At 36.7% G+C, this 24,885-nt stretch overlaps 2 protein-coding genes across 2 annotated transcripts in view; one reads left to right on the top strand and one right to left on the bottom strand.

Moving 5' to 3' along the window:
* LOC135685071 (adenylate kinase 9) overlaps positions 1-10,484 on the top strand; it is a 44,311-nt gene extending 33,827 nt beyond the window's left edge. The window contains exons 23-31 of the mRNA XM_065200822.2: positions 900-1,118; positions 4,122-4,332; positions 5,275-5,476; positions 6,195-6,341; positions 7,107-7,324; positions 7,698-8,064; positions 8,611-8,709; positions 9,210-9,427; positions 10,182-10,484. Of these exons, the coding sequence (XP_065056894.2) occupies positions 900-1,118; positions 4,122-4,332; positions 5,275-5,476; positions 6,195-6,341; positions 7,107-7,324; positions 7,698-8,064; positions 8,611-8,709; positions 9,210-9,427; positions 10,182-10,390 (1,890 nt within the window). The 3' untranslated portion in view covers positions 10,391-10,484. The remainder of the gene's footprint in view (positions 1-899; positions 1,119-4,121; positions 4,333-5,274; positions 5,477-6,194; positions 6,342-7,106; positions 7,325-7,697; positions 8,065-8,610; positions 8,710-9,209; positions 9,428-10,181) is intronic.
* A 6,056-nt stretch (positions 10,485-16,540) lies between these two features.
* LOC135685076 (trace amine-associated receptor 7d-like) lies at positions 16,541-20,663 on the bottom strand. The gene has a single exon (XM_065200827.2). The coding sequence runs from the start codon at positions 19,929-19,931 to the stop codon at positions 19,014-19,016; it is 918 nt and encodes a 305-aa protein (XP_065056899.2). The 5' UTR covers positions 19,932-20,663; the 3' UTR covers positions 16,541-19,013.
* Positions 20,664-24,885: the final 4,222 nt, after the last annotated feature.

Genomic DNA, 24,885 nt, shown 5'->3' on the forward strand with positions numbered 1-24,885 from the left:
AGGGAAGGGATCGTATTTAATGTATTTCCAACCTCATCTTCTATCCATACCTTTCGCTGAAGCTTCTTTATCCAATATGAGACATTGAAAAATTCAAATTTCCTTACTAGTCAGTACAAAATTGATGCTTAACCGATGTTCGGCTGTTCTTCCACGAATTTTGTCTGATCGAACTACGAGAAGATGGACAAAGGACAGATCGTAGCAAATCACTGTCATTTTACTTCTCTCAAATTCTTTCACTTTCGATACGGAAACGGAAATCAAGTGCTTCATGAACAAAAGCACAGAATAGAGATTCTTTGACAAAAGTGATCCAAACAAAAGCGTTTCAAAGTATGATGTAATCAGCCTTCCTGGAAGCAAAATCGCTATCCATTCTCTTTTTACCGCTTTTTTTTAGGATTTGCTTCTTTGATTCACTCATGTTTAATTTCAAACCGGTAGCAATTACTATTCTGAGAAAATCTGATAAAGTAGGATGCAAAATCAATTTACATCGAAGGATAAAAGATCTAGAATTGAATGTATAGATAATTAAATATAAAATTTGGGCTAAATGTGCCACTGAAAGGAACTAATCAAAAAATTCTTGCTCTACTACGGTTTAGAGGCTGTTCAGTTTTTTGTACGTAGCATGTTTGTTGTATTTCGTAGATTACGTAGATCAGTGTTCCATACCATTTTACCTTTTGTCCCAGTCGGTCCTAGTCATTTAATAACCGTAGCATTATTTCTGCTTCCAAAGGTCTTTAAAAATACAATACCTGTTTAGCCAATAAACAGGTCTACATACAATATTAGTTTTCGCTATTCCCCTCTACCGTCCCCGCCCGCGTGAGTTTTTCGAAGAATCTTTTCGCTTCGCTAATGACGGTGATTTCGCCATTTTTTTGCAGGAAGTATTTGAAGAGTTTATGATACCAAGAGTCGACATAGAAGGAGGAAAAAAGGCCCGCATTGTCCAGTTTGTTGTTGAGAGGAATCTACGGCCAATCGTGGAGAACAGAGAAAGTCTTTTCGATCATTCACAACCAATTTCTGCGTTTCTTGCTAAGAAAATGCTCATACAGGGCTACAAACAGATGAGTAAGTTTGGAAAATGGTGTCCGGTTCAGGTTCGTTTAACCAGCATTTATAACTGCCTTTATTCAGACGTTAATGAAGGCCACGTTGTGCCAAAGGACTTTCTTTCTTGTCGTAGCTTTTTAAGGAGGATTGAAGCAAAGAAAATGTGTCGAAAGATTCAACATTGCTAACAAATCAATATCTTGACTTCAATGCTTAAAAACTAGCAAAATAATATCGGACGTTTGGCATTATTGCTGCAAGATATCCCACTCATCTACAACCTAACCTTTATCACTATACATCCAACACCTTCATTCCCCCAACCCTTATTCCCCCACACCCTCATTCCCGAAGACCCTCATTCCCCCAGATCATCATTCCCCCACACCCTCATTCCTCCATACCCTCATTCCCCCACACCCTCATTCCCCCACACCCTCATTCCCCCACACCCTCATTCCCCAACACCCTTATTCCCCCACACCCTCATTCCTGAAGACCCTCATTCCCCCAGATCCTCATTCCCCCACACCCTCATTCCTCCATACCCTCATTCCCCCACACCCTCATTCCCCCATACCCTCATTCCCCAACCCCCTTATTCCCCCACACCCTCATTCCCCAACACCCTCATTCCCCAACACCCTCATTCCCCAACACCCTCATTCCCCCACACCCTCATTCCCCCACACCCTCATTTCCTCACACCCCCACAGCTCAGTTATCATATTTCTCACTTCCGATCAGTATGGCCCTTGCCGTTTGTTCCAAAGGCTCTAGGGGCTCCTGTCAACTTTCAGTGGTTTTTTTACACTCTTTTTTTATAAGAACAATTTTATAAGAACACGAGCCTCAAAACTGGTCAAAAGTTAAGAACAAATTAAGAACAAGCTGAGGCTGAGCTTCTGCAAAATGCAATTTTGAACAACGTTTTTTTCTAAAAATCGAGGATTTTTAGCGATGTGTTGGTGCTTTTTCGGTGAATATTCAAATTTGTCAGCAAATTAGGGCTGTCTCACTCACTTTGTTGGCAAATGAGGCCTGAACACCTCCTTGGAGCGAAAAAGCTAGCAATAGCACTGCTTACACCCTCTTAATTTAAGAACAAGTTAAGAACAATCCAGTCTCAGTTTTTCGAAAAAATTAAGAACAGTCAGCCTGAACTGAAATTTACTGGTTCTTATAAAAAAAAGAGTGTATATGGTATCAGAGGTTTCTGTTATATGATGGCCGGGCCCATTCTTGGGCCCACTAATCATTTGATCTTTTTGGTGGTCCTCATCACAGCCTTTGTACCCACGCATGCATTCATTGCTTCAATTCGTTGTCAAACGTCAAGGGGTCTACACGCATTGGTTGCCCATGGTCCCGGCCTCGCTCTCGCTTCAGCTAATAATAGCCATGTATAACGGTGGAGCAGTTGCCCTCCACCTAGAAATTTTGACGCCTGCGTTTTTATACTGTTTCATAACTTGTAGGCAGTAGGGGCTGCATATAAGGTTTAGAAAAGCTAAATAAAAACCAACCTTTGTTGTAACTGTTTTTCATTATTTAGCAACTTCGCAATGCATAATTTCAACGTGTGCAAACATTAAAAACTGATATGGATGTTTTCACCCTAACCTCACAAAAAAGAAGAGAGTAGTCTCATTTTCAGACCCTGTAAGGCTCGCTAACCCCCCCCCCCCCTCCCCAATCAGCGATGTCATCGAAAAATTTGGGCTTTTGTCGGATAATTGACAACTGTTTAACGTGTCAAAATTATTCAGAAATTGTTCTGAAAAGGAGCTTTAGCTAATTACTCTAAGGGGCGTAATTACCAAATTTTCTACTCGCTTTGCTCGCAGTTGATCTGCATTTTCCCTTTTTACCCCAGGGGCCTCTATAACGTCTCTGGACCCTTTTTACCAAACCTGAACATAACATAGCTGATAAAATATTAGCCAACACTAAATAATCAATCAAACAATATATGACCAAAATAAAAAACCTGCTTGGGATTGCATATTTAATTTCAATTCAGGTAAGGTTAGCCGAAATTTCCATCAGATTCTTCCGAGCAGAAGTTATTTTCAAATGTATTTCCGACTGACGAAAACAAGATACAATGCATAAAATGAACGTACGACTTGTCAAAAGTGTAATCGGTCGACCCCTTGTATCATCAATTGTCTTAGATGAGATATCGATCTTGATATCAAAAATCATAAATGGATTGTTCTTCCTGCTACTTAATTATGGCGTGGTCAGCAAGGATTTCTAAAGGCTCCCGTCAAAAAATCATCTATGTTTTATCAAAATGTGCAGCTTCTTTAAAATTAGACATGATCGAAGATGTTAACCTGTCGGAAAATCGTAGGCCTGCCCCCTCCCCCCAAATGAAAGCCTGAATTTCCGCCACTGAGTATTGGAGTCTGGTATTGGACTAATTGGAGTCTGGGGTTCAGGCTATTGACTGTACGGCACAGGGTAGGCCAAGCTTTCTCAAACAATAAATATTTTAGGAAAGAAGTTATTGTAATAACAACCAAAAAGTGCGGTTAAATTACTGTTAAATTACGTTGTTCCAAGCCGTGATGCAAGTACAGTTGTTCGACTCCTTTTTTATCAATACTTTCTAACCGACCAAGATTTTGCCCTAACAATTGGTCCAATCTGAAGAAAAATTATCAAGTTAAATTGTTTAAAACATTCAACAACAAAACCCTGAAATCGATCAAAATAGGTCTGCCTCATCTAAAGTAACCTGATGTTTCAATTGTGAATTTTTAATACCTGTTCGCAATGTTATTATCAGATTCCAGAAAAGTTGTTAACCTTTCTTCAGACAAAAACATCCCAGAAGGCAAACCTTCCTCACAAAACAATAGAAAGTGGGTGTGGCTCGGGTGTGTTATATGAGCTTCTATTGTTTTTCGTGGACCTTTTTCCGGTCAGTGGCCGTGCGACCGTAATGTTTTCCTGACTCTGGTTATTATCTGCATCCCTTTATGAGAGTCTCTTTTCTTTGTTTCAGCTTTTTTTACGAGAGTCTCTTTTCTCTGTTTCAGCTATCAGAGAGTAGCGTTCTGCCGCCGTTTGAAAATGCATCTCCACTGTATCCAGCCGTTTATCGCCAGCACGTTTATTTCTTCAGCTCTGAGGAGAACAGGGAAAAGTTCATGTTTTGCCCATTTAAATATATCCACCAGCCTGCTCCAAAGCCGATTATACCGATTCGCTTGGCGATAGTTGGACCCCCGAAATCTGGAAAAACAACCCGTGTGTATATTTTTACTATCTATTCAAGTAATTTTTCATCTGTTTTAGCATGTGTATTAAATGTACATGGACTTTTTGTAAAAAAGTAAGGGCTAGCGACCTAAGTATAACACAAAATTTTACGTCTGCCCCTTTGTTGCTGTTGATTCTTTTGTTTCTTCACATGTAGGCACAATTCGATGCTCCTTCGCAGCGAAATTGCCCTTTGTAGCGAAATTACCACTATCAATAGAATTTCTTAAATTTCTAAGATCAATTTGCGACTTTGCCTCCGTAAATGAAATACAAAACCCGAAAGGTGGCCGAGAAAAAGTGGGTAGAAACCGTTCTAAAATAAGATACAAAATTTAAGAGCAGCGGCTTATTCGCCTTGTCAGGGCTTGCTCTTGTCAAAGGTGATTTTGTTTAGGACAGCAGAGCCCGTTCCACCGAGAATCGGGATGCAAAAAGGGAGGTGAATTGAGGGCTTTTAAGTTAGACTATCCAAGTTCTATTATTCTATCTTTCCAATGTAGCATGTAAAATGTTTCCATGTGCCTCTTTTTTCTCGAAAATATATTTTAGGATAGGGATGCTGGGGTTATTTTTTTGGCCTAGAATTGGAGTTCAGTCAATTATTTTTTGGGTATGAGTATTCAGTCAATTATACAATTACTTTTGTGGGTTCATGAAGTTCTGAGTTATTTTTTTGGGTCTTGAATATAAGAAAGTTTAGAAGAATAGAGAAAAATTGCAAATTTTCTTATACAGGGCAAGAACCCCAGCCTGAGCTCCCTTATCTAAAATATATTTGAGAACCCCCCTGGGATTTATTAATTTGCCAATATCGTCATTTATATTTTGTTTCTTGCTATCGCATACCTCATACCTTTCAGATACATATTGGTTCCTCTTAAACTATCGTGTGTATATCTCGAAACGAATGGTCTTTTTTTGTTTAAGTGAGCAACCGTTTTGTGAAAGAATACGGAGTAATGCGTCTGTCTGCGGGAGAAGCTCTGCGAAACGTCACAGGGAATCAAAGCAAAACTGCCCTGGCTCAAAAAATACTGGACTATTTGAAATGCGGAGAAACCGTACCAGATGAACTTGTGATCCAAGCTGTTGATGTTTCAATATTGAACATGCAGTGTCAGACGAGAGGGTATGCGCTTAGGTTTAGTTTAGTTTGTACATCCAGATGCTTAATCGCAGGGAAGGGGAAAAAAACTGGGTATTTGAGCAAGGGATGTGCTGCAGGTTATTGATATGCAATTAGGCTTGATGAAGTAATTTGATCACCTCCCCCCCCCCCTCCCCTTAGAAAACAGCTAAATGGAAGACTTTTAACTGAGTAATTGGCTTGATCTTGGCATGGATTTATTTTTACGGAGAAGGCCGTTTTTTTGAATGTTAAATAAAAAAAACTGACAGAGCCCCGAAAGCATTATATAGACTACCTTGTCTACATGTGCATTATTAGTGTTTTCTCCAAAACGGTATTTGTTAGTCTGAAGCCTGAAGTCTGCTTGTCATTTTATGTTTTTACCTTTCCCTCACAAAGTAAATGATAAAATGCTTATTAGAAACCCATCAAGTATTGCTGAGAAATCAATGATAAATTTGCTGCTGAAACAGGGCCAACCTATGATTGGATGATTGAGATTTGTAATACACAGCTTGAGTTTTAACTTTTAAACTTGTGATCATCGACAACGCTTGAACTTGCAACTTCTATGTTCTGTTAGTACCGAGCTAACGACATAATGAATTATCGTAGTTTCACCAGTGGTTCAATAACTTCATGTTAAGAACAAGTCTTCGTGAAAATATAATTGATGTCACATGCAAACTTGATGTAACCAATTAAATACTTCCCTTAGGTATATCCTCGATGGTTATCCTGTCACTGATACACAAATTCAGTTTCTCACTGAGAGAAACATTATTCCTTACAAAGTTGTGGAAATAGTAATAGACAGCAGGTCTGTCTTTCTGAGGGCCGATGAAGAACGATCATCCCCAAGCAGGTATGAAGATGATCAACTTGTATATAAGTTATAATGAATTACTAACAAAAGAAAGAAAAAGGTTGTTCATTTTATTTAAGCATCAACAACACTATAATGTTTATAATAATAGCCATCCTCACTGTAGTCATAACCGTTAGTCATTATTGCAATTATTTTTTAAAAGCATATTTCTGCCGGGGTCAATATTCTTTTTTTGATAATTTGAAGCTCTAGTGGTTAGCTGTTCTTGTTTCAAAATTTGCTTTTTTAAAACTATAAGGTATAAACTGTTTCTAAGGTCACTAGATACTAGTTTTGCATTATTTTTTGGTGGCATGGTTGATTAATTCCTTAAACCTGCTCTGTTTTGCTCAAATACGAGTGAAAGTAGATTTTCAACAATGCATCGCTTTCTTTCTTCAATAATCTTTTCATATAAAACTAAAATAGTACAAGGATCGGAATACATTGCAGTCCTGTGGCCTCAACAAGAAACGTTATGAAGAAGCTGGTCTAGCATGCGTGCAGACTTTACAAATATAGAAGAATTTCCTCTGTGTGTAATGTCAGCACGCAGGCTAGAGCTGATCTTGTTCTTACAATGTTCTTGAATTCTGGGGAAATCGTGTTTCAGTGTTCAAACAGAGTGGGTTCTCACAATATAGAGCGCATGTTCATAATAATAATATCAGTTATAATGATAATAATGATCAACAGTTATCATCATTATCATCATAATGATTATATTTCTTCTTTCTTACTTCACTTGTCTGTTCTTTTTAGAACCCTGCCTTTGCATGACAGTCACATGATTACAGCTGTGAAGCTCAGCGCCTTCCTGAGCGCTGTGCCACCAGTACGCTCATGGTATAGCGACCAACATAGGAATTTTAAAGTAGTCAATGGCGAAGAATCGAAATGGAAAGTTTGGAATGCAGCATTGACGGATGCAAAATCCATTGTGAAAAAGATACAAATCTACCTGCAAAGGACTTCACAAGGTATTCCCTATCTACTGTTGTAGGTTCAACATTAGGTTCATTGCTAATTTTCATTATTTTAAATGGTTATGAGATATGAAATCTTGTTGTACTTTCCCCTGGAGGACCCCTGACACCTCTGAACAATACTTGCATTTTCTTATCATGAAAAGGTGGAGAAAAAAGTAAGATAACGTTGAAGTATTTAAATAATTGTTGAAGGATTTAAATAAATAGCGCCCCATTTGAAAAATTGGCAAAAACCTACAAGAAATACCAAAATCTGGCTGAGATGCACATCTGCATAAAAGTTGTAAACACTCATTGCTCAATAAGGTAACAGACCCCCGCTCCCCCTTTGTTGATTGACTGATTGGCTTCTGTTCAATTTTAGATAAGGCAGCATGCATTGCAGACCTTTGTATTACCCCTTCGCAACTGAACAGTCGTCTTGGAATCTTTGGTCACTATTGCCCTGTGAGCCTTGTTGATAAAGGCGAACTTGTTGACTGTGCCTCTGATGAAACGCAGAGGTTTGCAGCCGAATTCCGAGGCCATTACTACAAGCTGGCCAGTGAAAAGGAACTAGGCATTTTCCTTGAAAATCCTTCGCGGTATACTCCTCCGCATGTAGAAAAGAAGCTTCCGTCTAATGACCTTCTTCCTAAAAAGCTTGCAGCTTCTGATTTGAAGGAGATGTTTCCAGTGCAGATTGAGTTGCATGGCTTTTGTCCGGTCACGTATCTGGACGGTGACTTGCGGTGAGTTCTCTTTCTTTAAAAATTGCCAAATGTAAGTGATTTGTCTTAGCAAAGAAAGTTTGCCACTACTTTCATGTTCAAAAATTGCACAGTTGTATAGCAACTTTGGCTAATAAACTACTTATTAGCTTATTTTTAACAAATCAGTATAGTAGCTTAAGAATTTAATACTTCTTATAGTTTGTTAGACGAAAGTCGTAAGTCTTAATTTGATACAACGAAAGTCATTGCTAACTTTGAATCCATTCACAAATCAAGAAAGTTACATCTATAAAATGTGTAGTGGATCATTCATGAGAGGCCTAGCGTAAGGAGGGGCAGGAGAAGACGAGCAGGGACCGGGTTGTTCGGGGGCAGGTGGACAGATGGGGGCAAGTAGACCATCGCTCGAGCTTTCTTAGACATTTTGCTGATAATTGATGAGCAAACAAAACTTTTCCTGCTCTAAAGCATGTATCCACTTTCAAGGTGAAAGCTCTTTCCATTGTACCCTATGTTTTGCAGATTGACATTTCAATGTGCTTTAGAATACGATTGATATTACAGATATGAGGCTTTAGTACCTGGTGATAATGAGCTTGTTGCTAAATACAAGGAAAAGCTGTATGCATTTGTTTCTGAATCAAAGCGAGAGAAATTCATGAGGTTTGTTCTAAACCCTTTCCTAGTCTCCAATTTGTCGACTTTTGTAATATGTTTAAATCATGCAGTTGCCAGTTTGCTGGAGGTTCTCTGATTGCTTTCTACTACGTGGTGTACAAATGTCCCAGACTCCTGACTAGAAGTAGACTATGAAGTAACGCAAGTCTGGAGCTCAGGCTAGTGTACTAGCTGAATACGCGGTGCTTTTCAGATTTCACAATCGAATTCATAATTTGATGAGAGCTGTGAATAAACTTGATTAAGCAAGTGTGAAATAAAATTGACAATTTCAAATTTCCGTATTGGTGGCACTCATGTAGCCTTTATTGCTGTATTTTTACAAATTATTTCAATCGCATGTTTTTAATAAGTATTTTATGAATAAACGATTTTCTAGTTAATTAACTTACTATTCCTTTCGAAATTTTCTTTACTTTTCCTTTAATTAACTTGAACATTTGTACCATCAATGAGTTCTCAAATTTCGGCTTCTTGTTTCGCAGACTCCCTGAGAAATACTCACAGCTGAGGCTGCCAAACAAGCTCCCACCGAAGCGCGAGCCAATTCCTGCATCTACACTTCCAATGCTTGGTTACATGGAACAGACTTTGGAATTGGCTGTAAGAAAAGCTGCTACCGCTGTTGGATGTCTTAAGCCAAAATTCCCCTTTCTTTCTGCCAAGCAGTCGGCTCTTTTGTACGTTGGATATCATCTGAAAGGTGAGTCTCTTTCTGATCCTGGTTCGTACAAATATGTTCATTTGCGGGAGGGCCTGCGTGCCCTTTGCTGTAATTTGCTTTGCATTTGTTGATATCATTTTTGTTTTATTTGATATTGCTCTATCTGTAGTTTTCTGAAAACAAGGTTACATAGATCTTTTATAGTCAGATATATGTTTTGAAATATGCAGCACGCAGAATTCCTCTTATGAATAAAGTCATTCGGCCAATGAGCCTGCGTATTATGTCAAGCACATGCGCATGTCATCCATCGTTTTATCGTACAATCCCGTGTAGACAAATTCTTTGAAAGAAGAATTTCAAAGCACAGCCTTACAATTTACAGCATTGCAATACGTATGAATACTCAATAATTAAGGAATTTATAAACATTAAATGCTCAAATATAATTAGAACTATTCAATTCATTCGAAAAAGATAAAAATTCATTCGAAATTTGATCGCTTAAATGTTTTTCCAATATTGATGCCCTAGCTTCTGAAATTTGTCATAATACAATTATTTCATACCTTTGATTATTTCTATATATATCAAGGTTTTGTGGGTACCGAAAAAATGTAATTCTAAAATCGCTGTGAATAGGTTTTCGAGTAGAAAGTTTTCTGTTTTAGATTGTTTTTGTACTCCATTGCTACGTTGCATAGTAGTCATGCAGAAATTCATAATCTTTGCAACTAAATGCAAGCAGATTTAAAGATCTGTACTCATCCATTGCACATTGAAATCTTTTCAGCGTACAATCCAAAGGCATGTGAATACTCAAGGACAAAGTACAAGAAGAAACTTGAGAAATTTGAAGCACACTGTGAGCTTATACAGTATTTAGGTAAGAATATGTCTCGAAGATACAAGGAGCCCGAGGACAGACTGATAGATTTTGATAATAAACTCACAAATTTCATGTCACTTAAAACAGTAGCAGCGTCAGGGGGGAAGGTGTAAACTTTGTTTTTCTTTCATTTGTAAATATTGTATTTTGAGATAAGTACTTGATGTTTCATAACCAATGCGATAGGAATAATTGTTATGCGCTTGATTTTGCATTGTCTTTGCCCGTGTATTCTAACGCGAAAAAGAAACTTTCCTGAAACAGTCTGCATTTTTGTTTTGCAACAAAGCTAGAGATGTTTGTTTTAGGGTTTAATCGACAATTGCCAATGTTAAACGGCAGTAAAGCTATAGGTCTTCAGGTTTATAATTTTGCAGTGATATCATGATCGAATATATATTGTTGAGCCCAAACGATGCTTTTTAACGAGAGTTTGTTTAAAATTAGCTACTTTTTCATACTGAAACGAAACTTTTGTAATCTTTTTTCATATTCATAAGAAATATTGCAGGAAATTCAAAACGAGCAAGGAAAAACGAAAATAATTTTTGTTTGTATCAAAATCATTTTTCGTTTGCAAGAAAAACAATATTCCCTTTGCAATAAAGCCATGTTCCGTTTGCAAAAAAACCATGTTTCGTTTGCAACAAAAACATTTTCAAACGTTTGCAAACTGTTTGGAACAAAACCATGTTCCGTTTGCATTAAAACAATTTTCTGTTTGCCCACACTCTTTTCCGTTTGCAAACCTTTTTCTGTTTGCAACAAAATCTTTTTCCATTTCCAGCAAAGTATTTTCCAGTTTTCCGTTTACAACAAAGCTTATTTCCTAATTTTTATTCTTTCAGCAACAAATTCCTATCCGGTTATCTCAATTTGCAACAAACCTATATTCTGTTTGCAACAAAACTTCTTTCCGTTTACAACTAATCCGTTCGCAACAAAATCATTTTCCGTTTGTGAAATTTTAAGGGTCTTTGCAGCTTGTATCAAAGTTTAAAGATTCGTCTTTGCTTAGGATAAGCCGTAATGAAATCTTTTTCCTGACGATGAAATCCCAGCTAACCCTCTTTCAGAGGTTTCTGCTCCCCTGCTGTTTTCATTTTTGATAAGCAAAAACACCCCTTATGAGCATTTGCTTCAAATCGATCAACAACTCGTTCTGACTTAAAAGAAATACCTAAAATGCATTCATGAAATACCCACAAATTTCTCTGTCGCCGCTCTCTGGCTGTTTATGAAGATGCATTCTTGTATATGACTCCGACATGAAAGCTATATACAATTACGTTAAAAAAGAATTGAGACAAGCTTCGAAATTTCGAAGACATTTTAGGCAACGAATTTGGAAAAAGTTTTTAAAAGTATAACAGCTATTTTCATGAATCTTTTTCAAGACATTGTTGATGTTTTAAAGCCTTTTTTGCACGCCAAACAATTCAAAAGCATCAGTCATAAAATTTCTATAGGCTTTGAAACTTAAACATGGGAATTCTTAAAAATCAAGATCTGAGTTGCGAGAAACGCTTGCAAATTGCTTTCTGCGAAAATAACGCGGTTGGATTCCGTGAAATTGCATCAACTATTGGCTGCTTTTGTGGTGTGTTAAAAGTTTTTCCGTACAAGAAGAGTAAAAGATTTACCAAAGGTTGGCAGACCGAACAAGTTTACGACACCGAGAGATTGAAGGTCCTTTCTGAGGGAAGTGCAATGTAATATGTTTGAATCCTTACCAGAAATTATTTTGCTGTGCAAAAAGAAGCTAAATCTAGGAACATAAGCAAAAACATCGCTATAAAAATTATAAGAAATACAAATTTTCTTGCTTTATAAGAAGAAAATGCTATCTCAAAGCAAAAATTAATCGTCGTAAATACCTTTGGTGTTGTGCAGTTTTAAAAGCAGCTTGAGTAAATTCAATAATTCTATGAAATTGTAGCATTTTCAGTAAACTTTATTTGAAACGCAATAGTCATGTTAATCTGAGAAAATTAATTCATTTGGGCATCTCTAAAAAACTGCCACGGTTGTGTGAATTTGCTGTGTAAAGGCCTCTTTTGCAAATTTTACTGTTATATACAAGAGAATTGTAAGAATCCAATGCTTTTATAGTTATGATTCAAAAGTTGAAGTGTTTTTTCAACTTCTAGTCACATTTTGGGGATAAACAGGCCTAGTATATTTTGGGAAAAGACTGCTCATATCTGAAAAATTAACAGGTTTCCATTGCAATCCAACCAAACGCCATAATTCTTTTATCGAAGGTGTCCCAATACTTTGTGAACGTAAATGTAAATGTTTTCTTAATAAATGCAATATATATCCGACTGTATCAAATATAACCCAGATCAATAAATAACTATTATCCTTATCTTTATATAACTTATAGATACGGAGACATGTCGCACAGGGCTAGGGTTTGCGCTTCCTCGTAACTTTTTCCAACTTGTCTTTAGTTTAGTGGCTTTCTCTAGCAACACAAATTCTTCCCTTGTGAGAGCCTTTAAGAGTTTCCAGGCTGTCTTTTACTTTAAGATTTGTTCGTTCAGCTTCCTATTCTTCAAGGATCCAATTACGGCAAATATTTGCAAGGAAAAACGGTTTTAAATCAAGTTTCTATCCCAACTGCTTATTTGAGTGGGAAGGGATCGATCCTGAGATTAGACTATCAACCTCCGTAAACATTTTCAAGAAAAAAAGGACCGACAAAAGTTTTGCATACATTTCTAGCAAGGATGTAGTCGTATAATTTTAACACGGGGGGCTCTATGAAATTTCTAAGTTTTTCTTTTTACATAGTAATTGCAATTCGAGCATGACGAGGGTTTATGCTTTCTCCGATCAAGGGTGGTGAGTGATGTAAGTTGATGTAGGTGGTGCTGTGGAGATTGATGCAATAGGATGATAATGATGACTATGAATATGAATATAAAAAAATAAAAATAATAATAATAATAATTGTGATGGAACTGAGAATAATGGAAATCACCCACCACCCTTCCCTCCCCCACTTCCATCATCCCATTTTTTCTCCACTGCGCTGCATTCACACCATTCAACATCCACCAATCCGGCATCACCATCTCACATTTCAAATTCATCTACTCGTTTGTTTCATTTACTCTGATGAAGCCCTGTATGCCGGGGCGAAATATTAATATATTCCTTAAATTTAATTTATTTTGAAAATTGTATCTCGTGACATTGGATTCTCGTCGTCGTATTGCTTTGTTCCTTAATATATTTTAAAAAAGTTTTTGCCATGGTTTTAGAAACTTTTACGCATCCTTGATAAAAATGCGCATACCGTAATGCCTCGAAGGATAGGCGCTTATTCGAGGGGGCGATTATTCAATAACTTCATCTCTAGGGTGGGCGCTTATTCAAGGGTGCTTCTTTTTGAGGGGGGAGGCCTCGCTTGTTCGAGGCATTACGATATTCTCTTTTGTTACAAATGCAACAAGTTCAGTGGTGTTACGACTGTTTTTTGTAACGCCTCGGTAAAATCGAAATTATCCGTTTATCAATCAACGTGATTTTTTTGCAACTTGAAAAAAATGTGTCATTTCAAATCACGTGATTCTTAATTCATCTTGTATCTTGACATTCATAATTGTTATTGTCATTTTCTGTTGTCTTTTGTAATGTCTCCAGCAGCAATTCGTTGTTGTATCCTACGGGTTAAAAAATGTCGTAAAAGGCAACCTCGAATTATGCTTTTGCTTTTCCAGAATTGGTTTTGATTTTCTCAAAGAGTAGCATTGCAGATAATTGCAGGCGGAAATTGGTAACAAATATTTTGTTGACAAAGACATAGATGCGGAAATTCTTTGAAATAGAAATACCAGGAGAATGATTTTGTGACGTCTTCTGTTTCTCTTCGAGGGATTATAAGATTTTTCCAAACTATATAGAAAAATCACACAGCGCGTAAACTATAGTGTACCTTGCAATCAGATTGCAATCCATGAAAGCAAACAAAATATCGAAAAAATGGATTTGAGGTAGCTGTATCCTTAAAAACGTCTTCTCGCAATAAACCGATGTCAATATAATTTATCTCACCACTGATTCTTCAAATAAAAGCAAATAAGCAGCACAAATATTTGCCGGATTTTGAAATACCAATTGCCTATACCAATTGCACTCTTCCTATAAAATCTCCCATTTGAAGACAAGCGAGTTTTAATTATTTGTACGAAATCAATTACTATGCTGCTGAATGCATTCCATGATTTTTTCCATATGTTTTACCTTTAGACAAAGAATCATTGACAAAATTTATAGCCCCCGAAGCAATTTTATACACATTCAAAAATATCAACAGCTTGCTGGTAAACAAGGCATTTATTAAGAATTAATCCACTAATAGGAAAAAAAAGGCCCCCAATCTAACGGTCTACCACAAGACAAAAATAAACTGCTTATCACTGACCAAATCAGGTCATTGAAAAAGATGTTGCAAAATTGCATCACGAGAAAAGGGTCCCATTTGACCTAAACCAGTGGGGTAAAACTACAAATTGTTTAACTTCTGGGGCAATAAAAGGGGCCCACTTGAGAAATGTCAGTCAAGTCAGTACGTCAAAAATGTCCCTGCTGGTAGAATCGTTTATTAATCGTTAAATCAGGAATCGATTAATAGTCTGGCAGTTTGGTTTGTAAAGATTTCCTCACTGTTGAAAGTTCTACTCCCTGAATAAGACCAAGTTCAGAAATTGTACGGAAGAATAAATTGAATTTGACAATTTTTGTTGCTGTAACTTTTTGTTATTCCAATTGTTTTCCAACTTTAGAAAAATAAATATATGTAGTGAAATATTTCTATCTAGTTAAAAATTCTTTTTCTGATTCGAGCTAAATACTTAGCCAACAATCATTTTTTATTCTAAATTTTTGTAATTCGAATGGTTTGTCTAACTTTTTGTTTATTCTAACATCGGATCATCAAATTTTTTCCTTTTTCAAGACAATTTATATCTTACTATCTTTGTTTGAACTAACTTCTCTTAATTCGAATTTTTCTAAATTTCAGCAGAATGCTTATGCAATGTTAATCAAATATTCTGAAGTTTCACATTGACTATTGGAAGTACTTATCTAGCCATTTATGTTTATACTAACTTCCTTAGAACAGAAATTTGAATAATTTAAACAGATTTGTTTTATGTTGCAGACTAAATTTTCATATCAAAGTGGCTATTGGGCCAAAAGGCCTCGCTTGCTTTAATAATTTTGACTCCTAAATACCAAAATTCTGAATATGATAAGGAAATTGATATTTACGAGCGTAAATGTTTAAAAGTATCCTTCCAAAAGTATTAGCTATTTTACAATTATTTTATACCAATCAAAGACACTAAATCTTTTAAATGGGCGTACGAGCTCACTGTAGACCTCTGTCTCAATTTTTTCTGCTTGCCTACACTAAGGCACATATTGTAAGGCCATCTCCTCAATGCCTCAGCTGGTTTAGCCCACCTTGTTTATAAAAATTAGAAATCTTTAACAGCAAACGTTTGATAGACCTGGATACCATATTTGGCAAACTAAAGGGAATCATATTTGAGCAACACTCCCGTTTGTTTATGTTCTCTCTCAACTTATCGAAACCAGAATATTTTATTTTCTATATCTGTGTTATCAAAACAATCTCAATAAAAGTTTGGATGAATAATGCTTCGAAATATCACAGATATATTTTATGAAAATATCCAGTCGCTAGAAAAAGCAAAAGGCAAATCTTTATATCAGTTTTAAATATTTGCGATTAGACAAAGGCCATTTTAGTTCAGCAAATATGCCTTCGACAGGCAGATAGCAGCTACATTAAGTTCAAAAATTTTCAGCGGATAAAATTTCGGACAATAAACTTCGGCGAAAATATTTTCGGGGATATTTTGGCATTTCGGACCAATATGTTTTCGAACAAATGTTGACCAGATTTTTGAAAATTTAAAGCAAAACTATTTCAGGTTTTTGACACTTACACTTATTAACTTTTATGCTATTTTAACTATTATTCCATTCCAGCTTTTAATTGGTTGTAATAATGTTCTGTTTACCTATTGGTTAATAGCATTTATTTTAGAAAGCGTATAAGGAGCTTGCCTGTTTTAGAGTAGGGGGTGCTGCTGCCTGGCTAAGAGATCCGTATAATATTGAAAAACAAGCAATACTGGAAAACTCTTTGCCCTAAAATATCATTTAACTTTAACAATAATTTGTTTAACAATGGGTCACAATGACCGTTAATGTTTGTATGAATCCCCTCCCCCCATCTTTGATTACGTAATATGTAAAAGCCAATATCCACTACAGATAGATAATTTGGTCCAGTTACAACCATTTTGAATGGGGAACAAATGGGTGTTTGATTTCTCCAACTCCTAGTTGTTATTGGGAAATCACAAGTTTATCTTCGCTCCTTTCACCACCTGAAGTTAATTTTATCTTTATCTAGTGTATCTGATTTTCTTTCAGCTCAAGTGCACGCAGTTATCAAGTCTGAACAGCTCTCTTCGTTTAAGGAATTTCTTTATTACACAAAATTAGGCAGAAAGTTAGTTGGCAAAACAAGCATATTTTATCAGACGTTTTACCTTGTGCCGGGTACATGTGCAAAACAGGGACCGATTTAGCGGGGGGGGGGGGTATAGGGGGTGCGTCACCTCCCCCCAAATATTTCTGTGTCTTTCGGTAAACATTGTTTCATTCGGTAAAAATCATTTGTTGGTAGTCAGAAGTAACAAAATAGCGCCAAGATTTTACTTTATTTTTTCTTATGAGCATTTATCTTCTTGTCAGTAGCGTAGCGGGGGTGGGGGAGGAATTTTCTGACGTGTATTTTAAGCTAATTTCAAGAGCGTCGTCGCAAAAATTTTCTGGTCGCTTTGCTCGCAGGAGACCCCCTCTGTATCTCTACACGATGTTCAATATTTCCCCCTCATTTTGGGATTTATAAAGAAAAGTCCTTCACGCTCTTGAGACATTCCCAATAAAATAGAAATTAAAATGCTAAAGCAATCCAATCCATAAAATCTGGATTCTGAAATGCTTCTCGTGGATTTTACTCCAAGGAGAACGGACTTAGTTTAAAACTTTCGAGTCCTGTTTACTATTTTTAGATACTTGATAACAACTTCTCTTTTTACACGAAAATCATTTTTTACACGTAGCTCTTCCTCGCCTTAAACAATTGAGGATATAAACGTTAGTGGAATGGTGAAGGAAATAGACAGTTGTAGAATATGGTCAGCCATAAAACGCTACACATGACATTGTATAAAGGGTAATTGCAACGTAAAAATGCCATAGCTTTTCCAAACGCATTTCCAATATGGTTGTTTTCCCAAACTTTTAGGGGTCTGATCAGCAAAAATGTTCTCCTCTTTGCCCCATCAATCTTCCAGCCCAGGCTACGCCACTGCTTTTTATCATCTTTATCTTAAAGTTGAAAAACAAATTTTAAAAATGGGCGTTTCCAACATTTACTAGTGACCTGAACGGTGGGGCACCAAAATTAGCGTCTATCACCCCTCCAATCATTGTTGCTTAAATCCGCCCCTGCTTGTGCATTGCATGATTAACTCATTTAACGTTCTTCTATTTTTCCAACAACATTAATACTTCACATTAACCCTATTACGAAAAGACTCATAATTTTCATAATATTTTCCCCTGTAGATACTCATGTAGAACATATCGTGTAGCGTAGTTTTTTAGAGAGACTCGATGAAAGCTGTAAACGAATAAAGTTGGCAAAATTTTCAGCTTATCAAGAAGAGACGTGTCTCATTTTAAGACGGGATCATTTGAAATAAGAGCCGATAAAAATCTGGATTGCGGTCTCAACAAACATAGGGGTAAGGAGGGCTGCAACCCCCATAATCAGGCCGAATTAGTGACATTTCCGGCTACATTATGGCATTCTATCTCAAACAAGCAACTATATTCGGGTAAGATCCATTCTCAGCCCCTTTAAACGATTTGCACCTGCCACGTCCAAAATTCTAAAGAACTTAGCCACAATTGTAGTTACTGATGTTGAAACAGTTGGTAAGTAACTAGTATTCGCTGTAATTTGCGAAATGAAATACTAGTGCGTTTGACAAAAAGAATATCGTTCAAGCTGGGCCTGACTCGTACGAGTGCCAATTGATAGAAATATAGATTTTCAAACATTCTTATCGGATGCATTTACAATCATCATTATTCCCATGTCAGAAATAAAACAATGTAGATAAAGTTAATAAGAATATTTATTCATTTTATCTACATTTAATCAAAGTACGAATATGATATCTAATATAAAGTAGGTTGAAAATAAAAGCAAAGACATAATTGATTAAATGCAGATAAGTTCCAAAATGATTGCAAGTTTTTAATAGAGCCTACTGATCTTTCAAAAGGTTTTACGAAGGAAAATATTTTAGATAACTTTGTAAATGTATTCAATTTCTTATATTACCATGTTGAGCTAGCAAGAGGTGGCTATCATGAAAACAAAAAATATTTTTAACGGTACAAATTAAAATTACTTCAAACAAACCGCAAGTGAAAAATCTTTTGTGAATTTACTTTTTTCTGTATTATACGTTTTTATTCTAATAATTACTAAGCTAAACTGCGCAAACATTACCATATGCTTTGGATGACCAATTATTGGTTGTCCGATATTGAGTTTACACTACTGATAATATAATAATAGGTTATCTTTGCACAGGCAGCTCTTTCTCACTGAACTTTGCAATTCATGGTAAAACCTTGCATGAGCACCTTCGCACATCTTCGTATCTCAGAACTCTTAACACAGTAAATAACTGGATTTATGCAACTATTCCACAACAAGATAAAGTTTATCCACTGGTTGGAAATAAAATTGAATTCGTTATCCCAGCAAGAATTTCCACTTACAGCAAAAAACGTCAGTAGTATGAGGTATGGGGTGTATGATAAAAAGAAGAAACCCAATATCATTGCAAATAATCGAGATTTTGACCGCTCTCTTCTCTCTCTTATTGCCCTGGTTCTAGTATCTCCATTGACAAGCTCCAAAGCTGCAACAGTTTTCCTTTTGCTGGCAACGATGCAGTAAATTCTAGAGTAAACGACCAGCATAGTTATGATGCAAATCACAAGGTAGCCCATAATGGCTGCCTTGTATACCGAACTACTTCTTGTCGGGCCATATACGTTGAATGAAGAGAATAGTAACCAAAAACAACCATGGAACACAGTTATGTAGAAATGTTTCTTGCATGTGGCACTTCTTGTGTAGAAGTATGGTTGATTAATGGCTACATATCTATCAACACTTACTTGTGCAACAAAGCAAAACGACAGCCCTCCACAGAAAAAGAATGTCTTCGAAAAAAGCTCTTTAACAAGGCCGCTGTAATTTCCTTGCAGGATCATATATAGAAAAACAAGATAAAGTGGCCTGACTACAAATCCAACGAGCAAATCACTCACGCATAGTCCTCCAAGTATAACATTTGATGGCCTGTGTAGAGATCTAGTCTTTATAAGTGTTGCTAAAAAGATCAAGTTCCCAAAAACTGTTAAAATCCCCGGAACAACATCCAGTGCAAGCAATACAATTATATTTATCTTCGACAGTTGCTGAAGAGGCAATTCCAGTGGTGGGCACATTTCTGCTACGACACTGGCGTTGAATCAGTGCTTTGAATCTTCCGTGCGAGTAAAGGCAGGAACTAGAAACGACTGCGCACCTTCCAGAATGAAGTGACATTTCAAAGTTTTCTTTAAAGGTCTTTACATTGCGTCATAGCTCTATCCAGACAGTTTTGATTGGATATGAAGAGGAAGTAACTTGAAAGAAAACTCTAGTTTTTATTTACATCGTTTCATTTGTTCCACCAGTTTGTGTAAAATCACATTGTTAAATCTCCTAAAGTAATTTTCATTCGAGATCACATGTTCGACTAATTCCGTGATTAAAATTGCATTAGTTTTTATCTCACGGTGCATCTAGAAACTAAAAAAATGACACCCCTCTAGTTGTAAGTTGCTCCTGAAATATGATAGCGTAAATTTTGCTCTATACTCACTTCCTTGTTGCAGCTGAGTCAAGAATTCCGTCACATACGCCACAGATCAGGCAAATTGCTATCACAATCCCAAATTGTTGGGCGAGGTCGAGGGCGTAGCATCTAGAAGTTTTCCAAAACTTAACCTTGTTCTTGCCTCCGTTTATCGATTGAATCATCTCATGCCTTATGATTATGCAGTTTCAAAGCAAATCTTAACAGTTTTCAGAAACTCGATTTGGGCATTAAAATGGAACCATAAAAATGAAAGTAAAATAACTTAGATTATCCGAGGATATCGTGCAAAGTAAGAAAGGGGCGTTTCAGGTTTATAAATTTCGATCCCATAGTCTGAGAGAGCATCATGGAATACCTCTGAATATAAAAAATCAGCTCGGTGGTGCACCTATGCTTGTCCATGGAATTGTAACGGTTGCGTTTGGGTTCGGCAAGGAAATAGAAAGATAAATAGACTTCGCTTTATTTGGGCACAAAAAAGACTGATCATTTCAGAAAACACTTAGCATAATACATGCGTTTAAACTGAAGTGACAGATTTAATATCACGTGACCCGTTGCTCGTTACATCATCCCCCTCTAAACTTTAGTGAGAAACTACTTCTCCAAACCGTAAAGGAGATTAATATTTTGCCACAGTCGTGCTGGACGAACCCGTTGTGGCAGCCCATGGATACCTCCCAAAATTCCCTCCCCAGGGATGATGGGGTCACCTACCATGACTTGTGACTCTGGAGCTTCCGGAACAGCACAGAAAGGAACACCCCTTGGTCAGCTGGGACAACATGTCTTTACCCAGTGGTGTACCCAGGGCTGCAGCAGTAAGGGCCTGGGGACCACGCCCTTCAAACATTCAATTTTTGTTGGGCCACGCCCTTCAAACAGTCGCAAATGCGGGAAAAGCTCTTTTTGTAAAATTTTCCCCCATTATTTCATTCATGTTAACTACGGTAGATAGCAAAGTATTTTAAAATTGTTATTGACACGAGCATACAGTATATTACCCCCCATGCGTTTTACATTGTTTTTGGACGAATGTCGAGGACCATATTTTAGAAAATGAGAGGTCCGGACACCCTTATTCTCCCTTTGGGTACGCTCTTTACCCTCTATGGAACGTATAAAATTAAAGTAAGAAAATTAGCCCTTTCCCTGACAATCAGCTTAAAATTTAGACTTCTATCACTGATATCCCGCCGTCCTTCAATCTGTAAAAGTCAACCGTTTATGGAAAATAACTGATAGTTTAAAATCATCTGAGAACTAAATTATAAGTACAGAGTTTCAGCATACCTATGAAGAAATACAGTCCAAATCCCTTTTCTACACTTGAATCTTTTCCTTTTTCTAAGGTCAGCCCTTACTTGAACAAAGAAATGGAATAAGATTTGAAAATTTCTGTCTAATTTGTGAATTTAAGAGCCTTAGAAGCAAGTGTAACAACAGCCAAATAAAACGTAACTTGACACTTTCATGCCCATGGCTCAAAATTGCATTTATAATCATGTTTGATAACTGCCAAATACCTCCTGTGTATATATGTAAAAAATATTCCTTTTTTAAATCCTAGTTCCTTGGATTGTGGCAGATTTTTACCCTTTTCTCGGTAATTTTTATTGACGATATTGCTGAGAAATGACCACATGGGCGCATGCTTTCTTCCCACCAATCCGTTAGCAAACTTCAGTGCTTTCATTGGCCGTACCTCACCTATTTTTGACATATTTTTACTGGTTTTGAATATTTAGAAGTATTTTGTCTTGTTCTTTTTGGTTATGTCGTCAAAGTTAAAAAATTTAAAAGGTATACTTTCTAATGACGTGACGTCATACTTAAAAATCAATGGATAAAAAGGTTGTGGCCTACAAGATTTTCATTATCCCCCAGCATAGGGCTCAAATCTTGATTGGCTGAGAGCTTGCGCTAAGTCACGTGGTCTCTCTCGCCGCTAAGCCAATCACGGTCCCGGAAAGTGTAAACAAACTTAGGCCAAAGCCGAAAATTGGGCATTTTTACCACCCTCCGTTAAAAAAATAACGTGTAAAATCTGCTGCGATAAATTTCAAATTTTTTTAACTACAGCCCTACACAGATAAATTTCCCACAAATCTACCGTGGAACATGACCCCGATTTTTAATTGTTTAGAAAATACAGCGTCTCAAACCTAGCCAGCAGAAACATTTATATTGAAGGAGATTGTAATGAATGAATTAACAGTCAAAAACAACAGATTAACAAGAAAACTCAAATTTTAATTATTCTTGTTTTTTCACAATTCACAAACCATGTTTACTTCAACGAATTTTGATGAAATTACCTGGGAATTTTGATGAAAAACGATTTCATTCATGACTATCGCTTAGGCCGACGCAACAAAATCAGTCTGACATAACCATGGTTTGGTCCACTTACCTCCAACAAATGCACGCGTTTAAAATAATTCCACCAAAAAAAACATAACATCTAAATGTTTCCAACCCCTACAAAACAGTTTCTGTCCTCGTGGAGAGCACGTATCTAAATCACTCACATATGAACAACAGGTCAATTTACAAAGGGTCTGGGTCCCGTCGAATGGCGGGAAAATTTGACCTGTGTCACGCAATTATTGCCAATTACTTGCTTAAATTTTTTAAGTTGACGAAAAAATAAACGACCAAAATGGGAAGATTTTCAAAACTTTGTGCCAATGCACACCATGACGAATGGAACAGCCGTTCCAAACACCTCGTTAACTTACACGCAAGGATTGGAAGAAGTAGTGTTTTATTTAAAGCGTTCGACCAACGCAATGAAAGAAAATTGAGCGACAAGTTTTGTACAGATTGCGTCATTACCTGCACAAAGAAGCGCTCTTTTACAGCAAAATTGCCTCCGAATTTTACAGAACTTTTGTCTTATGCTAAGGTGAGTTAAATTTGTTTATCATTACCTATGTTGAGACTGAATATAGAAAAAAAGCAAACACTTTGTAAAAGGGGGCGTGTCCATCTATACAAGAACGGAAACGTCTATTACTCTTCAATAACCCATATGTTACAAGTCACAAGCTTTTCTGAGATTAATTTTTAGAGAAATCAACAGAATTTAGTAATTCCATATAAACATATTTAGTTTGTAATTCCTTATCTCATAGTTTTTCACAAGAAAACAATAAAAAGTTGAATGCAGTTGATTATCTTTAATTCATTATCAACTTAAAACTACAGATTATCACAGTGTCAGTTTAAGTCTAAAACAGGTATGCTTCTTCAGTTGCAGGAAATTGTATCTGAGTTCGCTTCTTCAGAGAGCTCATCATCTCAGGACAGCACTGCAACAACAAACAACAACAAACTCATGCTGTAGGTCGATGCTCCTAGAAAGAAGTGCCTTCATCTGTGGCAGGAAATATGCAGGCACGTACACAAATTCACTACCCACATCAACATGTCCTAGTCCAACAATATCATCAGTTATGATTTCTGATGTAGGGACATACTTGACAAGGCTTGTTGGAATCAATGAAAACTTCTGGCCATTAATCACAGTTTCCTCAAAACATGGCACAGAAGTCTCATCCTGCTCATCTGGTATTTTTTCCAGGCCCGTGTTTGTTGTTGCAGTGCTGTCCTGAGATGATGAGCTCTCTGAAGAAGCGAACTCAGATACAATTTCCTGCAACTGAAGAAGCATACCTGTTTTAGACTTAAACTGACACTGTGATAATCTGTAGTTTTAAGTTGATAATGAATTAAAGATAATCAACTGCATTCAACTTTTTATTGTTTTCTTGTGAAAAACTATGAGATAAGGAATTACAAACTAAATATGTTTATATGGAATTACTAAATTCTGTTGATTTCTCTAAAAATTAATCTCAGAAAAGCTTGTGACTTGTAACATATGGGTTATTGAAGAGTAATAGACGTTTCCGTTCTTGTATAGATGGACACGCCCCCTTTTACAAAGTGTTTGCTTTTTTTCTATATTCAGTCTCAACATAGGTAATGATAAACAAATTTAACTCACCTTAGCATAAGACAAAAGTTCTGTAAAATTCGGAGGCAATTTTGCTGTAAAAGAGCGCTTCTTTGTGCAGGTAATGACGCAATCTGTACAAAACTTGTCGCTCAATTTTCTTTCATTGCGTTGGTCGAACGCTTTAAATAAAACACTACTTCTTCCAATCCTTGCGTGTAAGTTAACGAGGTGTTTGGAACGGCTGTTCCATTCGTCATGGTGTGCATTGGCACAAAGTTTTGAAAATCTTCCCATTTTGGTCGTTTATTTTTTCGTCAACTTAAAAAATTTAAGCAAGTAATTGGCAATAATTGCGTGACACAGGTCAAATTTTCCCGCCATTCGACGGGACCCAGACCCTTTGTAAATTGACCTGTTGTTCATATGTGAGTGATTTAGATACGTGCTCTCCACGAGGACAGAAACTGTTTTGTAGGGGTTGGAAACATTTAGATGTTATGTTTTTTTTGGTGGAATTATTTTAAACGCGTGCATTTGTTGGAGGTAAGTGGACCAAACCATGGTTATGTCAGAC

The sequence above is a fragment of the Rhopilema esculentum genome, chromosome 15 (genome assembly GCF_057945365.1).
Source record: "Rhopilema esculentum isolate cy_ngs chromosome 15, ASM5794536v1, whole genome shotgun sequence".
Classification (NCBI taxonomy): Eukaryota; Metazoa; Cnidaria; class Scyphozoa; order Rhizostomeae; family Rhizostomatidae; genus Rhopilema; species Rhopilema esculentum.